The 16,646-nt window shown below is 30.1% G+C and overlaps 1 protein-coding gene across 5 annotated transcripts in view; it reads right to left on the bottom strand.

Moving 5' to 3' along the window:
• Nucleotides 1-2,417: 2,417 nt before the first annotated feature.
• Nucleotides 2,418-16,646, bottom strand: part of LOC136975438 (nucleolysin TIAR-like) — a 303,606-nt gene continuing 289,377 nt past the window's right edge. For all 5 annotated transcript variants that reach the window (XM_067270493.1, XM_067270494.1, XM_067270497.1 and 2 more), the window contains 2 exons: nt 13,938-14,074; nt 2,418-5,228 (listed from right to left, as the gene is read on the bottom strand). In XM_067270493.1, the coding sequence (XP_067126594.1) occupies nt 5,081-5,228; nt 13,938-14,074 (285 nt within the window). In that variant the 3' untranslated portion in view covers nt 2,418-5,080. The remainder of the gene's footprint in view (nt 5,229-13,937; nt 14,075-16,646) is intronic.

The following is a 16,646-nucleotide window of genomic DNA, read 5'->3' as shown; positions in this document are numbered from 1 at the left end:
GAATTTGAGTTAAAACTAGTTTTAACAAGACAAAATGGGTTTCAACTAGTTAATGTGGCGGTATTTTGCGCCTTATTTTTTTGAAACAATCTCGGACTTTTAGTAGTATATAGATAGATTCAGTAAGGAAATTATGCAATGTAACTTGCTTCCAAATGCAAACTTCCCCTGTATTAATGATAATTAGCCGACAATGAAAACAAAAAGCCGAAATATTCGTGTTATAAAATGAATTCTGGATATTAAACGGTTAAAGTTACATTATTTGTATATGACAATTGATTTTTGAACGATGGCGTCATTACGAGAGTAGCCTATTTCTGTTAGACGAGAGATAAATTGATATACGTGTTCACTTGTAATTAAAGTAGGATTCGCCCATTTACGTTTTATTTTGTGTTTAGAATACAAAAGGACAATCGTTAGTAGAAAGCATTTTTGAAAAAAATTATCTGCACGTAAATAGTATCAATCTTCGCATTTATAACTCATTATACAGAGTAAATTGAAATTTTGAGTAAGAATAGTTTGTTTCATTAAAACTAAAACTAACTATTATTTTGGAATGCAAATCTTTGTAGAATTTTTACGCAATAAATTGCCATAGAATCTATTTTCTGCAGCCTAAATTATACAAAATGGCTACAAATAGTTAAATTAGTAATATTTATTTAAATTTTTATATGTTATATCGTAATTATTAAATCCATAATTTGGTAAAATGGAGGATTTTTAAGTATTCTCGAATGTTTGAATTATTAAGAAATTGTAGATACTCTCATCCTCGGATCCTCTACAATCTAACAATGGTTTGTCAGTAAAACAGTCTAAATAGTAAGACACTGCAAAACTACATTCTACTTATTTCGATGTAATTAGCTCTTTTAAATTAAACTGATAATAAATTTAAATTCTTATCTTCTTTCGAATGTGTTTTCTATTAAAGAAAACCATCGAATTTCGCGATAAAAATTTCCATCCTTCAATTATTTCGTTTTATTTCGTGCACGATTGTTCATTATGCATGAATTACCGTTTCGCGCAGATAAAATTCTCTAAGTAGAAATTTAGAGATATTGATTACGCAATTACATTTATCTAATTATTCCATTTAGGAAATTAACGACGAGGGATTATGATATTTCCATCCTGAATTATTCCTAATAGATCTTTTCATTTTAGCTTATCAATCGTCATAAAACTAACGTTTTGATTTCAATTTATTTTCATATGATAAAAAGTTTGAAATTGCGAAAAAAGAATTGATTTCTCGTTATGGATTTCACCGTTAAATGTATCAATTTTGCGATAAATTCGTGTACTAAAAGTGCCATTTAAAAGCTGATTTATCAAAGGCCCGAAATGCGCTCCGAGGGAATTCATTTCGAAATTTTATTATTATTTAGACATTTCAAATATCCAAAACGATAAAAATATGTTTGCTGAGTAAATTAACTAATCCATTCTGAGAATTATAAATTATAAGAGAGATTTTTTTTCTTTTAATAAACCTACTTTGTAATAAAAATGTAAACTTTTGGCAATGTCTTTAGTTGAGAAGTCTTCAAAACACTAGAGGTTAAGTCTAAACTATTCTTTGTATTGAAAAGATTTCAGGTATTTCCCATTGAATTCTATTAAAATGCTCATCCATTACTTAATGAGAAACGAGTAACTAACGTTTAACTGTTTAATATAATTATATTTCGTTGAAAAACTAAACAAAATAGCATTTTAAAAATTAATGTGAAGATCCTTAATGGATCAGCATTGCACATCATTTATATGAGAATTAAGATTACATTTTGAATAAAAAAATATTATATGTCAAAATTTATTTCATTGGAAATATTTTTTTCCTTAAATTTTGCAACTATTGTTTTAAATAACAAATTTACGTTACATTATATCATTAAATATGATTTGTGTGTAATGACTAATACAGATTCATGTTCATTCTTTTTCGACTGCATTAAAAAGGAGAAAGACCACCATTTCTTTTCTTTGTTTTTGGGATTCTCATTGAATCACTGAAATTAAGTCTTCAGAATTTAAAATATCCATATGAACTAAAATAGTTTGATAATATTATTGATTATTACATTTTTTTTTTATATTTTTATAATTCAAGAATATTTATGGATGAATAAATGCATTTTTGAGCAGTTTATTTTTATGAAATATGTAATATTTTTCAAGTAATTCTATATTTTAATTTTTCCACAAATGTTTAGTAGTCTTGAAATAGTTTAGGATTTTAATAAATTTGATGTGTTCTATTCAGAAACAAATTGTTGCTAGTACAAATGTATTCTTTCGTACAAAAATAAAAAATTTACACTGTTATTTTCTGTGTGAGTACTTGCTTAAATGCATTGAATGTGAAGAAAAGAAAAAAAGGTGGAAAACAGACACAATTACAAATTTATCACCCTTTATTTATTTATTTTTTTTCTCAAACCCCATATTTCTTAAGATCTACAATCCTAAACCCCAGATCACACAGCCAAGATAATGTCAGTTTCCTATTTTTGACATTTCATCTTTCCGACTTTTTCCTCTGCAATGTTGTTTGGATTAAAACTTTTTCAGACGACAAAATGAATATTATATCCGTTGTTTGCTTAAATCTTGTTACTCCTACTTTGTTGGTGAAAAGATCTACATATGATTCTGCAAACAGGATGATAACTTTCTATTCGATTCATTTTGTTCTATATCGTATTTGTTTCTATCTCGTCCACGTTTTCTGTCTCAGATAAAATATGACTAAATAAACAGATAAAGAAAGGGAGACAGAATAGTTAATAATAACATGCACTCTAGTGGTCAAGGTGACAGCCGATATCAAAAATTGTAGAAAATAGAAGACTGATACATGGGATAACCAATTTAACCCAAAACAAGGAAGATTGTGTAAACTCACAATGTGAAACAAGCTGCTTAGTTTTTTCAAGAAAAGGGAAATTCAATGATTAAAGCTTATATTATATACAATATCTATATCTATTTACTTTATTTAAATTTGGAGCCATTTTTGAAATTTGTGTGCGCACATTTATTTGGAGACAGTTTTCTTTGCTGTCTCCATTTTCCTCTCTTTAGATAGGGGATGGGCAGAAATAAGATTTAACTGCCTTGATCTATAATGGGAGGGAGGGTCAATGAGGAATAGGGAGAGGTGTAAATATGATCACATGGCACAGGCTCATTTATGACAAATATTCTTCGGCATTTATTCTATACGTTCTTTGGTGCATATATATTATATATATACAAGCCCAGTGTGTTTCCAGTTTTTAAGAATGGGACAAATAGGTGTTCTTCTTAAAGCTAATATATGATCTAAGCTAAATGACGGCAGTGAATCCTACATCTACGACACGATTGTTTTTAAATCCCGATTTGTCTATATTTTATATATTTATGTATATATTCTGCAAATACGCGATTATGAAAAGAAAAGGACAGTGTTGCACTGCATTAATGACTCCCTACCCTCCGCAATTTTTCATAATGACGCGATATCTTAAGTACTAAAGAAACTAGCCATCTAAGAAACACACAAGATGTACAGAAGCTACAGAAGGTCATATTTCTCTAACTCTTCTATCTTTGTACATTGTACATGATTAAATATACTGAATTTTATCTTCTTGTCATTAAAGAAGATTTATGCATTCATATATACATAGTGTATGCATATATATTTATATGTTGAATAAGAAGAGAAAGAGAAAATTTGACCCAACAGCTTCAGAATGATGAGTAAGTTTATATATGAAAATAGGAAATTATTAAACCAGTTATAATTTCTTTGTAAACTAAAATGGTGTTTAACATAAACACAGAACCAGTGAGTGTGTTTGAAGGGAGTTACTCTTTATCCTATAGTGTCTCCATTGTCATTCCAAAAATACACATCTGTTGTGATGGATATTATAATTTTGTCAATTTGACATTACAAAGAAACCTATGGAAATATTAATTTTTTATAATTATAATTTCCATTTGTTTTCCCTCCCTCCCTTTGTGCCTTCTATGAAGTAACGGCAGCCAATCTAGACTGGGAATAACTATAAAAGCTCAACATTATAAAATATTATCCTAAGGAGGGGGAAAGAACTTTAGAACCTGCATCATGAAGCAGTTTCCGTAATGCATGCAATGACAGTTGCAGTTTCTTTTGGCAATATCATTCCAATTTGTGGTTTTAACATTGGTTTGATAATTTAGAGAAATTAAGCAATATCTGAAATATAAGTGCAGTTTTTGTCTAAAAGTAAAACACTTCACTTTTTCTATTTCTCTTTGTTTATCCCAATATATATTCACAAATCCTTTGATAATAACAATGGCATATATCCTTTAATTCAAAAATCTGATGCTTTTCTTTTTTACTAACAATATTTTAACTTCCCTTCCCTAGATAATAGCTAAACTTTACTGTATTGATTTCTACAGCAACTTGGAATTTACTCAACTCTTAAGCTGACTGACAATAATTCACATAGTGGTAATGGGTGGTGGCAGAGAGAGGGTGAGAGGTGAAGATAAAGTGAAGAGTTAATTCTTTTATTTTCCATACTTTTTGATTCTGCTGCAGCTAATTTCACAATGACATTCTTTCTTCATTCAAAATTAAATATGAGAGGAGGAAGGAAATTTATACAAACTGACAAAAACACACAAATGATTATCTATTGAAAGAAACTTTTTGGTATTTTTCTTGCATAAACACATTCACACAGTTTGCACATCACAGTCATTCATACATTCAAACACATAATGACCCTCTGCCTCTCTCTGCTTTTGCAATGCTCCTTGTTGTTGTGTGTCAGTTTTGAAGTCTGTTTTTACTTCACAGATGATGACCCAAAGTCCAAAATGTCCAGTGGAAGTCCAAGCTCTGTGGACAGGTGGGACATTAAGACGAGCATTGGAAAAACAACAGAAAAGAGAACAGTCTGTCCGCTGAGCCTGGGCCTTTATGCTGAACGGGACAAATCCTGCTAAGTCCTAGTGTGAGCGATGGGGCAAGGGAGAGACCAAGATGCAATATCCATCAAAGGGGTCAATATTACTGAGCTTGATACTGTTGCATAGGATAGGCACCTATCATTCCTGGTTGTTGAAGTCCTTGTCCTAATGGATTCTGGGCTGCTGCAGCTGCTGCAGCCATTTGAGGCTGGTTGGGAATACCTTGCCAGGCCATTTGCATTCCCATTCTGAAAAAAATGCATAAATTTGTTTATATTTTTAAAATCAAATATAGCTTAAAAACTAATTTTGTAAATTACTTAAGGAAGTAAAGTAAAATTTGTAATTCAGTCATAACATGCTATCATCTAAAATATTTTAACAATATAATAATAAATAATATAGCATATTTAAAGTGATGATTTTGACAATTTTCAGATAGAATATTCTAAACAGATCTAAACAATCTTACAATAACCTAATTGTTAGTTGCCTCAATTGTTTATTTATTTATTTAAAAATTTTGAGTTTCTGAAGTAAATTCAGATATATTCTCTTAGTAAAACACAAATATGAAAGTATTTTTTCTTTCAGTTTAAAGTACAGGTATTCTAGTTACATATGAGCTCATTATATGTGATTTTCACCTGATGCAATTTTTAAAGATTATGGCTGATATCACAAATACATCCATAATAATTTTTAAAATATATTTGTTCCAAAACAGTGTAGAATCTTGGCATTTTTGATTAGCTAGCTTTGCTTCACCAGTTCTTTGTTACAAGAAACTTCACTTTTTCTCAACACTACAGTATATCTCGGATACAGTTTAAGGTAATCTATTAGAGTATTTTGTTATTTTTTAGATTTTTTTTTGGTTTTCTGCTTGAAAACAGAAAACATTCCTTATTGAATTGACAATGAGAAGGATGTTGAAAAATTACATCAGATGTTACTTGAGTCAGATGTTGAAAATTTGATGACTGAATTTAAAAATGAAAGTAAAGTTGACAAAAATAATACCAAAAATTCTGATACTGAAGAATTGTTCAGTATCAGAATTTTCTGCACAGAAATTTCTAATGATAAAGTTAATATGCTAAAATATACTACATTAGCATATATAGTCAATTATTGTAGGTTTCATTTTAATTTTAAAAAATGTACAAAATGATAAATTGAAATGAAATCTATTAAAAATAAAATGTGTTCAAAGCATGAGAAGCAATATTAATCATTTTGATTAGAAATACAAATCTTTTTCAATTTAAACTTTTGATGATCAATACACATTTCATAAATTTTTTTTCATTATTGTATCTAACAGATATACTAAGACATCACTTGATAGAAGCAAGAGAACAAATTATCACACAGGCATAAATTACATATAAATACCAATATATATGCAATCGCTTTTGATGTGTTATAAGACATCATCCTCAGGCAGACACAATCTCAAATAAAATTTTTGAACAAAGATTTCAAATTAAAACTAACGGCATTGGTCCTTTAGAACAAAACTAAACTTAGAACAAATAAACATAAAGAATTTAAATTGATATGCATGATGACAATGCGCATGCACCATAATGTGTTGAACAGGTGCCAAGAAGGAGCTAGATGAACACCTATGTGATAATTTGTTCTTCTCTTGCTTAACCAAAGATCTGCATGAAATCCAACCCTTGAATTCAACTCACTTGATAGTTTTGACACTGCAAACTATGCAGGGTTAATTCATTGTGTGCCTACATCTACCTTTTGCAACTACAGAATCCAAAGCATCCCAAATGATATTTTGTCTTCTTAAATTTTTTAAATTAAAATATATCTTCATTTTACAACTACCTCTTCAACTCAATTGAAAACTGTCAATTCACCAATTGACAATCTTCAAAGAAATGAAAAAACAATGATCTGAACTTAGTTCTTGTATCAGTTGATTTATAAATTGCTAGTCACAGATGTAATAATTGGAAAAAAATGAATATATTTCTCTCTAAATTTTAATTATTTTTTATTTTTAGTATACACCTTTGTAAATGTCAACTCACTCTATATGATTTTACAAAAAAATTTTGCATATAGTGAAGTACCTATACTTTAATAGAAAGTATTCAGTAATCCAATTAAGATAAATTTCAAAATGTTTAAATAGGAAAAAAGTTGTTATTAATGACTGAGTTAACAATCAATGTTCATTTTTAAAAGTTTTAAAAACTAATAAACAATTTTATTTCTATTGTTTTAGAAGCAAGACAAATTTTATAATCATGTAATATATATATATTTTTTATATTAAAGTATGTTATTTTAATTCAAAAGTTTTACATTATTGTTTGATCAATATTATCCAAGTAATTATAAATTCTTTTATATTTTTCTATATCTTTATAATTCATTCTTTTTGATATTATTTAATTATGTGGAATGAATAATTATATGAGGGGCAGTCAATAAGTTTCCAGAATTCGGATCCTGTACTGTAGTGCCACAAGATATGGCAATGCAGACCTAATCACCTTCAAATTAGTTCCCTCCCACACAGACACATTTGTTCCATCGATCCTGCCACTGTTGAAAGCAGGCATTGAATGCTTCCTTCGGAATCTTCCAGAGTTGGGCTGTTGTATTCAATATGATGTCCTCCCTGCTTGCAAAACACGTCCCTTTGAGGCCCATTTTGAGAGTAGGGAACAGCCAAAAGTTACTGGGAGCAAGATCTGTAGAGTAAGGTGATTGAGTGATGACAGGAATGCTTTTGTTGGTGAGGAATTGTTGCACAACAAGCAATGTGTGACTCGGGTGCATTGTCGTGATGAAGAAACCACTGTCCACACTACTTGTCGGGCCACTTCCTCTGTATTACATTGCGCAACCTCTTCAAAATTTCCATGTAGAAACAACCAGTAACACTTTTTCCAGGAAGTATGCACTCATGATGCACCAAACCCTCCATGTTGAAAAATGCAATGAGCATCACTTTTTCCTTGGATCTGACAAAGCATGATTTCTTTGGACGGAAAGACAATCATGTATGCCACTCTGACAACTGTATCTTCATCTCTGGGTCAAAGGCAAACATCCATGATTCATCACCAGTGATGATCTGTGTGAGAAACTTTGGGTCTTACACATGCTTTTCTCAAATATCTCTGCAGCAACCAGCATGTGACATTCCATCTGATCAGGATTCAGCAGCCTCAAAACAAATTTTGCACTGACACGTCTCATCTTCAGATCCTCAGAAAGAATTGCATGAATGGATCCATGAGAGATACCAGCTTCTTGCTCAAACTCAGTGATGGTTATTCTTTAATCATTTTTAATCAGTTCTCAAACTTTTTCAATGTTTTCTTCACTTCTGGATGTTGAAGGTTTCCCTCTGCACTCATCATCCTCTAACATCTCCCGTCTGTTTTTAAACCAGCCAAATCAGTCATAAACTGCAGATTTCTTTCTTGCTGCAGGGCTGACAGCGTCTCTGCAGCAGTTTTCCCCAATTTGCATATGAACTTGATGTTTGAATGCTGCTCAAACTGGGACATTGTGCCAAATGATAAGCAGTTATACCCTACAAAGATGCTACAGTAATGACTGTGCAAGTCTAAACTTGCATGAGCATTAACATACTGTGAATAGACATGCTGAGCTTTCCACCAAAGCAATGCATAGCCTTATCTTATATTGCATTTTCTAACTAGGTAAATTCCAGAAACTTTTTGACTACCCCTTGTAAAACTAAATTCAGACTCCATACATTGCTCTTCACCTTTCAGTTATTTCTCTTCTGCTAAGTGTAAGAAAAAACAATTTTAATCTGAAGTAATAGCTAAAAGGAATCAAAATTTAGTGAATACAATGAGGCACACAGGTTCAAAAATAGCCAACTCCACTTTCTTTCTGGGTCTGGAACTTACAGGCTGTAAATATGACTGATTTTGTAACTAACCTTCAATTTTCATCCCCTCTTTTATCCCTTCTTTCTGTTTTGATCATCAATGAAAAGACCAGAAAAATACACAAGATTAAGTACTTAGCAAATTTTTTTAAATTATGGAGTTAGCCATTTTTGAAACTATATATCTCACATGCAGTTCCTGACTTCTTTAGATTTGGCTTTCAGACAGTTCACTCTTTCATATATATAATACTTTCATAAGAAAATACTTTTTGTATACCAAATTTGGACCTTCATTCATTTTCAGCCAACAAACAAATAAGTTTGAGCTACAGTGCTACTAGTAAGTTGAACTACTAGGTTTGGTTTTTGTAAATAAAAATCATTTGTGAAAATTAAACAGAAAATAAGAATTAATGTATGGCAGTGGTGTCTAAATTACCACCCTGGGCCAAATCCAGCCTATGGCATACATTAATCTGGCCAGCAAACATATTTGACACATCACTTAAAAATGAGAGAAGTAAGTCTAATTTTGATATATATGGAATATACAAAATATTTGTGGCCCATATACTTACAACTTATGCACAGTTAGGCCTGCCAACTGAAAAGTTTGGGCATCACTGATGTATGATTTTAACATTCAATATATGTATTGTGGGTTGCTCTGGAAAAATTTTTTTTAAAAATCGCCAATCATTTTGCCAGTTTTTTCTCTGCCACTTCAAATTATTGCCACCAATTTTACTTAACAATTAATGCAGCTGCTGGTAGCCTTATCAGTTTGGAGTAACATGTTAAGCTGTCACTTAGAAATATCAGTCATTTCTGAATAATTGTTTACTGAAAAATTCTGAATAACACATTTGATCATATTTTTTCATAAGCAATATTTCATAGTTTCTGTCATGTCAAAATTTTTATGCTTTAATCTACTGAAAAAAGATTGAAGTGAAAAAATGCCGACCCAAAAAATTCCTCACATTTTCTGTCTGTCAATAAAAAATCCCCATCTGGAAATGCTAGACAGCATTGCATGAAAACTGCCTTTGGTTCTCAACATGACTACCTGCTTTTCTGTCCAAACTTGCTGCATGACATTGCAATGTTTTGGTTCATGGGACTCCCACTGCACTGAAGTTCAGCATTCTGTTGTTTTTCTTAAAGCATGCTTTGTGATTCAATTTCACCCTAAATGTTGAAATAAGTGGACTACAGTTTTTATCGTCACTTAAATAAGAGTATCGCCAAGTGATGATTTTGGCACTACGCAGTGCAACCCCTGGTATCTGTTTACATATTCTTTCATAGTAAAATGGAAAAAATATTAAAAAATTTACTTCACTTTAATGTACAGTAGTTAAGATATAAGTGATTATTTTTCAACTTTTAAGAATTTTCTAACTTTTATCATATTTTTAATTTATTTATACTTGTATTTTTATATCATTAATATTTTAATTATTATTTAAATCATTCTGATTTAAATAATTTTTATACATATAATTTTTTATGTTTATATGTAAAATATATAAATTATGAATACAAGACATTCTGTTAACATCTAATATTTCAAAATCATTCAAATAATTTATTGTGTTTCTTAAATAGTTTTTAAAATTTCATTATAATTGTTTTAAGTTTAATCATTAAACTAAATTCTTTAAAAATTAGGTAAATCAAATATTATCTTTAAAGTTTCATAATTCTATTGGCACAACAAATTTTTTAATAAACTATATTTTGGTGGAGATGAATTTATCTAATCTAATCATTACAATATATATGAATGATATTTTATGAATTTAATATAAATTCTACATTAAATTTAAAATTAATTTAAATAAACAAGTTTACATTGGGATATTGGATAAGCAAATGAAACTTTTAACTGTGAGAAATATTGTGACAAGGTTGTGTCTGTTACTAGATGTTGTGAGAAATAATTAAATCTTAAACATTTATTTTTACTATGAACTTGAAAGATACCATTTACAACTCTAAAGCATCACTTAGATAATATTGGCTCACAGCGGCATCAAATCTGACTTCCAGAATTGCCAAACTCCAAGAATTATATACATTTCAAAAGCAAATATTTCACTTGCTCTCCCAAAATAAATTAATCTTTTCAAAATGAATGAATATTATCATCAGTATTTTGAAGATAACAAAGTGGCAATAAAAAGTACTTTATTTCTTTAGGATTTAAACATTCAATATTCAGAATATGGAATTATAACATAATTTATACTTATGAAAAGTTAATAAATAAATAAAATGAATAATAAAAACAATAAGTGTATATAATCAAACTAATATATACATATATAACTTGTTTAAACAAATTAACATAAAAATTATCGTTTATATAATAGAACTGCAAAACAAAATTTTAATTTTCTTATTTTTAATCATTAATGTGTAATAGTTTACTAGTATTTAATATTAAGGACTTTGTACATAGAATTACTTAATTAATTGAAAATAATTAATAATTTATTTTAGCTTAAAATAAATTACCATATTTTTATGATTATAACCCACAGCAGTGGTTCTCAAAGTGGTGCCCTAGAAAGATGTGGCTTCCTCACAGGGGAACCACAAAATATTACAAAATGTTCATAATTTCACTTTCAATTCAATGTGACATCTAGCAGACCCAGTGCAAATCATTAACTCAGTAATAAAGTTGGTACACAGAATTGCAAAATGTAAAAAGTCTCATACCATCGAAGAAAAACTCATTCTACTAGCTGCTGTAGATATGGTGAACATTATGATCAGTGAGTCTGCTGGGAAGCAGCTTTCAAAAGTGCCTTTGTCCAATAACACCATCAGTTGCAAAATACAGCACATAGCAAAGGACCTCTAATGTTTAGTTAATTGAAAAAATAAAAGGGAAGGAATTTGGGTTGCAGCTCAATGAAGCCACGGATAATAATAATGATGCTCACTTGATCTGCTATGTACAGTTTACAGATAGTAATAACATTGTAGAAGACTTTCTCTTTTGTAAAAGTATCACTGCTAGTGATAAGGCTCACAACTTGTTTGAGATCCTTGATTTTTTACATCTGAAAATAATTTGGAGTGGTCCAAATGTGTTAATATCTGTACTGATGGTGCTCGTTCTATGTCCAGATGTTATGCAAGCACTTTTTCGAAGCAAAGACCCAGATGCCCTGTGGACCCATTGTGTTATTCGTAGGGAAGCACTCGCATCAAAATGTTCGAGTCTTACATTGAACCAGGTGTTAGAATATGTAGTAAATGTAGTAAACTTTATAAAAACTCAGCCGTTGATGGCAAGATTTTTCAAAAAACTGTGTGAGGATATGAGATCCGAGCACACATCTTTGTTGTATAAACCACTTTGAGAAAGTATAAAACATTACCACAAAAGAACAATGGCACTCTCAAGGTAATGTTTTGTCTTGTACATTTGAACTGCAACAGGAAATTTATATTCTTCTTAAAGAGGAAGACCACAAGTATCCTGAAAATTTTGTGAATGAAAATTTTTTGGTAAAACTAGCATACTTATGTGATATTTTTGAAAAGCCAAACGCTCTGAATTTCTCCCTGCAGGGAAGCAACATGCACCTTTTAAAATCACTTGAGAAAATTTCAGCTTTCATAAAAAAATTAAAACTATGGAAAAGAAAAATAATGAAGATGGCAGAAGAGAATGTTGCAAGTTTTTGACCTCCAGTGGAGTTGATTTCTCTTGAGGTATAAAATCCATTTTTGAAGAACATTTATCACAGCTTATCACTTGATTTCAGAAATATTTTCAAAGTGATAATATTGATAAATTTGCATGGATTTGTGGAGCTCCATAAGTGGGCTGGAACCGCAGTAAAAATAAAAAGAAAGAAAGAAAAGAAAAAAAAAAACATTTTTTTTTTGTAGAAAATTTTTTAAAGCCATTTACGAAAAGGGTATAAACTTCATTCCCATAAAAGGACATGTTTGATGGAATTGTTAGAAAAGAGAGAGCGTCTCAGGTTAAAACAATAGATGAATGTAAGTCCTAAGATCGAACATCTTTGATAGGGATTGAATTGTCAGTTGGTGTTGACTCATCTCGCAATCTAGGTTCTGATCTTGTTACGTTTTGTAACAAGTGAAGACCAATCGGAAAGCAGGGGTGAGTCCGCATCGACCTATTGGAATATTTGGTCTGAGACCTGAAAAAAACTTATAAAACAGAACATTTTCAAGGACGCAGAGAGCTTCTCACTGTCTTCCTATCGTGTGGCACCATATGCTGAAAAGGAAATCGCCTCTGCATCTTAGTATCAAACTGGATTGCACCTTGACCTCGTAATGGACTTTCTCCTTACAATGCCCTTGGTCTGCTACCTTCCAAAAGGGATCTGAAAGAACAGTTCCAGTGGGATTCACCCTTTGAGGAAGGAAACAAATTAGAAGACCCGACTTTGCCTACTGTCAACTGTTGTAGCTATAAGCTTAATCTTGTGGTTATAATAAACCAGATAACTATTTGTAACTGTGGAGTTTGTCTCTGTGCAAAACACTCCCACTCACACTTTGGAATGACTCAGACATTCTGACGTCACACACGGTTCGGCAACCTCACAGATTCAAGATCCATTTAATGCCAGTGCTCCATCTGAATTTACTGCTGTAGAAGAGAATCTTATTTTACTTATCGTCCTAACTTTAAAAAAATATTGGCTATTTCACTACTCGCAAATTGTACTAGTTAGAATTTGACATAGGGCGCCTTGGGAAAATCTGGATTTAGCAAGGGTGCTGAGAATCAAAAAAGTTTTGGAACCACTGACTCACAATAATAGTATGGAGTAGCCACTGCTCCATAGGCACAAGTTTGTAACTGTAATTTAAATTGGGGTATAATCTACTCCCTTTTAATTTCTTTTAAAAACAGATATCATGGGTTATATGCACAAAAAGTACAGTAATAATCAATACTTATAAATAAATACATAAAAATTAATCATAATTTTATTTCTAAGTAGGTATTTGACAATTAAAATCATTTATAATAATTTAAACATACCCAAACCCTTGATTATAATATTGTCCATAAGGGTATTGCATGCCTTGCATGAATTGACCAGCTTGGACTTGGGGATAACCCTGAGGATACCAGTAACCCACTTGTTGATAAGGATAAGTGTATTGGGCTGCTATATTCTAAACAGAAAATAATAATTTGTAATTAGAATATATAATACAACAGATTTACATCATACAAGTTAAGTGTTTTTTTGTTAAGATAAATATTACAAATTTTATGAAATCTAATTATGAGATGATCAACTTTCATACTAGTAATAAACATTTAAGTACCAATGCTCTGTCATATTTTTTATTCTTTTATATAAAGTTTATTAATCTACTCTTATAAAGTTATCCTATTAAACATAACCAAATTTATTTATTGCATAGTAACTGGCATTCCAGGATCTTTTTTTTTTTTTTTTTTTGGTAATGACACTAAGGCATAAACTAAACAGCAGCATTTATCTTTCACCATAATAAAAAAATTTATTTCCATTCATTATACACACCAAAAAGTTTGTTTTGCTCTGGCACACCCATTTTTCACATAACTAAAATTGTTTAAGTCACAACAAAGCAAATTCTAAAATACAACATAATGTAGATATGACCATGAACACAAAGAACATTTTATTTCCTAGTGTTTGTCATTCATTACCTGCATATGCATTTTTCTCTGTACTACAATCAGAAACAAAAGACAATCACTTGTCTTGTTTCTCATAAAACACAGTTTTAGTTAAAAGATTTCATTGTGGAAATTTATAATTTTTATACAAACATAAATTCCACATATTTTTGTATTTTAACAGATTACATTATTTATGATTGACCATGACTAATCTATAAAATTAGCAATTTTTCTGGGATCTGTTTCAAAAAACATTGAGAAACTTTATATAATTACATTACTGGTTATGAGAATGAGGATATTTATTTTCAGCTATCAAAAATTAACAAACTTTTTGTTTTTAATGAGAGATTGAATAAAAAACTTGGCATATTTTTAATACTAAAAAAATATAATATTAACAACTTAAATTAACAATCATAAAATGTTTCCATTTTTCTAAAAAATTTAATTAATTCAATTTTATAATGCAAGAATTTGGTAAATCTGCCATTATTATTGAATATTTTCAAGTTTAATAGTACACCATAATAAAACTGTATGTATTTAAACAGTTTGTATTATATTGCATTTAGCATGAAATTGACATCAAATTAATGTAATTATATTTCCATTGGCAACATATGCCAAAAAATTTGAAAATTTGAAGTATTAGTCCATTCTGTGTCTTATCATTGAATAGGATTATTGTTAAGTAAAAATTAAAATTCCAACATCAATCATTGTAATTCAGTTTTCAAATAAGAATGTTGAAAGAGAATTATTACTTCAGAGAGATAAAAAGTATTATATTTGTGTATTGAATTATGAAATCAAATATTCTTTATAATATAAAATGATTTCACAATACAAAAATCATGACATTTCATTTTTAATTTTTAACATAAGTTAATCTAAAGTTTTACTAGTATGAGATTTGTCCCATCACAACACTGAAACTTGTGTGAGTGAGGTAACTGGAAATTAAATGACTTATACGGATTCACAAATGTTTAAGAATCAAACAGAAAGAAGGCTGTTTATGAAAAAAAAATTGAGAGAGCGAGAGAGCTCCAATGTTGCATCAGATGGGTTTATGAATTTCAAAAATGTAAATATGTCAGTAATCAAACTATTAATTGTGCTGTAACAATAAATGTAATTGAAGAATCAGGTGAGAGAAAACTTCCCCGAAAAGAATGAAATTAATTCCTTGATGACCCCTATAAACTTTTGATGATAATTTGAGTGAGAGGAATCAACTGCCCATCACAGACAGTCTATGAGAGATGTCCAAGGGAAGGATCTTTGAGAAATTTGAGTTAAATGGAAAGATAAGTCTCATTCAAGTCTCCAGACAAGAAAGTTGCTTCCATTCTTGCTGCTCCATTCCTCATTGATCACAGTCCTTTCATCATCCACCAAATCATCTCAACAGAAGGAAAGAAAAAAGAAAGTCGCACCTAGTTCAAATCACAAGAGGAAAGTGGATAAAAGTTACTTCCATTTTAAGATCCCAACAATCATCCAACTCTGAATGTGCAAATGGAAAATTTCTTTTGGGAATCTGAAAAACTCAAGTATTTATGCCTAGAAGCATCTTCATTCACCTAAATTCCCTTATTAAGTTCTTAATCAGAGGGAGAGTGTCCTTCCCTCCAAATAATATATATGATTGTCATACTTAAGATGAATCTGAACAATATCCAAATGTGTACAAAATCTCAAGGTAGATTATAAATTTGTTGTTGAAAAATAAAAATAAAGACTAATCTCCAGTCTCTTCCTTTCTCTAATGATCATACACTTACTTCAGAAAGAGGTTAAAATCCTCAATTTTAGAGAACTCACAAGTTTATAAGTTTTGTGAAATTTGATTGATGTCATTCATCCTGAAATTATACAAGCTGATACAACTACTGTATATTGGGACCTCATAATAGTAATCAAAAAGATCTTTAAATATTGTAACATTAAAAAAGTTATGATTATAAATCAGGAGTTATTTCCTCATTTGTAATAAATTTCTTATAACAGAACTATTAAAATAGAATTTTATATACAGATTCACAACTGACTTTCTGGAACCTCTTT

The sequence above is a fragment of the Centruroides vittatus genome, unplaced genomic scaffold (genome assembly GCF_030686945.1).
Source record: "Centruroides vittatus isolate TY-2023 unplaced genomic scaffold, ASM3068694v2 contig_371, whole genome shotgun sequence".
Taxonomy (NCBI): Eukaryota; Metazoa; Arthropoda; class Arachnida; order Scorpiones; family Buthidae; genus Centruroides; species Centruroides vittatus.
The sequence above is the reverse complement of the archived record's forward strand: the minus strand, read 5'-3'. Positions and strand labels throughout refer to the sequence as shown.